This window comes from Apis dorsata, unplaced genomic scaffold (assembly GCF_000469605.1).
Source record: "Apis dorsata unplaced genomic scaffold, Apis dorsata 1.3 scaffold_88, whole genome shotgun sequence".
In the NCBI taxonomy this organism is placed as follows: Eukaryota; Metazoa; Arthropoda; class Insecta; order Hymenoptera; family Apidae; genus Apis; species Apis dorsata.
In genome coordinates this window covers 150124-151429 of record NW_006263386.1, presented here as the reverse complement: position 1 = coordinate 151429, position 1306 = coordinate 150124, and the positions used below count along the sequence as shown (strand labels likewise).

General features: G+C 50.8%; 1 protein-coding gene across 1 annotated transcript; it reads left to right on the top strand.

Annotated features, from left to right (window-relative positions):
* The first annotated feature begins 6 nt into the window (after positions 1–6).
* Positions 7–1020, top strand: LOC102681935. Its single transcript, XM_031508535.1, has one exon. The coding sequence runs from the start codon at positions 447–449 to the stop codon at positions 936–938; it is 492 nt and encodes a 163-aa protein (XP_031364395.1). The 5' UTR covers positions 7–446; the 3' UTR covers positions 939–1020.
* Positions 1021–1306: the final 286 nt, after the last annotated feature.

The window sequence follows — 1306 nt, the reverse complement described above, 5'->3', positions numbered from 1 at the left end:
TAGCGTCGGGGAGGGTGTCAGAGGAGGGAGAAGAGCGGCAGATGGTCGGCGTGGACCCTGACGTGGGAAGCTCCGAATTCTCCAAGTTCCCACAGCCAGAGTGCACCTGCCCTCCCCACTCTGTCACCCCGTCCTGCTCGCCTGGGCCTATATAAGATCCGGGGTTGCTCGTCTAAGGCATCATTCGCTCACTAGCGTTTCGTTCCAAACCAACTCAGAAAGCACACATTTTTCGAGTCTTCTCGAATCAGACATTACATATAAAAATACACACGCTTTTTCCAAAAAAAGAAGAAGAAGAAGAAGAGTTCGAGTTTTGCCGCGAGTTCCAGTGAACATCGGATCGTGGAAAGGAGAGAGAGAGAGAGAGAGGGAAAGAGAAAGATCGTATTTAAAACCGGTTCAACCGAGTGTCTTCCTCGCACGAGACAAGGAGCAGAGCAAAGATGGCCGCCGCCACTATGAGCCACGTGTTCGATTACGAGAACGAGCTGAACGATAATCTGTACAATCTGAAGATGTCGGGCAAAGGTACCACGACCCCGAAACGGGTGAGGAGCGTGTTGAGACCGATTCTGAGGTTGTTGAAGAAGAGGACGAGCAGAGGGAAGGTTGGAGGGAAGGGGCAGAAGGCGATGCCGCAGGTGGAGATCTTCACCGAGGAGGTTGACAATCAGAACAACGCCAACGAGGCGTTGGAGAGGAGATTGTTGGCCGAGCTTCAGGACGCCGAGGAAGGGGCCGCTATCACTGTCTGTTTGGACGGGCAGATGACAGTTGTACCCGTTGTTCCTGGCCAGTGCTACGTGCCCGTACATTTCGCGCACACCCACGCAGGGGACTTCTACTGGACGACCCTGAGCATGACCGACAGTGATCTGTGCTACAAGGAGCGCGCCTTCTCGCAGCATCAGACACCTGAGATGCAGGTTGCGTGAAGAGATCATCTCTGGTGTACACCTCACATCTACCTCAACGATGGAGAAAAATCGAAAATAAAACCTCGATCTTGTCGAAGAGATCTTGGTCGCGAAGAAGATCTTGAACTGGAAGAAGAAGAAGAAGAATTCCTCGTCGTGCCTCGCCGAATGTGAAGATTCGACGAGGAATAGAGGGAACTTTTGGGTGATCTTGGGGAAGAAGGTGGAGAAGAACCATGTTTCGAAGATAAAAAGGGGGTTCCCTCGAAGGGGTTCGTTCTATCAGAGACTGCGACTTTAGATAAGATAGTATCGAAACTGTGATAAATAGATTGTAGTTTTTCAACTGATCTTTCGCTGAGAAAATTGGGGAATTTCGCTCTCTT

Excerpts from the sequence above, each read along its gene's own strand:
- LOC102681935 (XM_031508535.1), top strand. The coding sequence starts at position 447 with ATGGCCGCCGCCACTATGAGCCACGTGTTCGATTACGAGAACGAGCTG.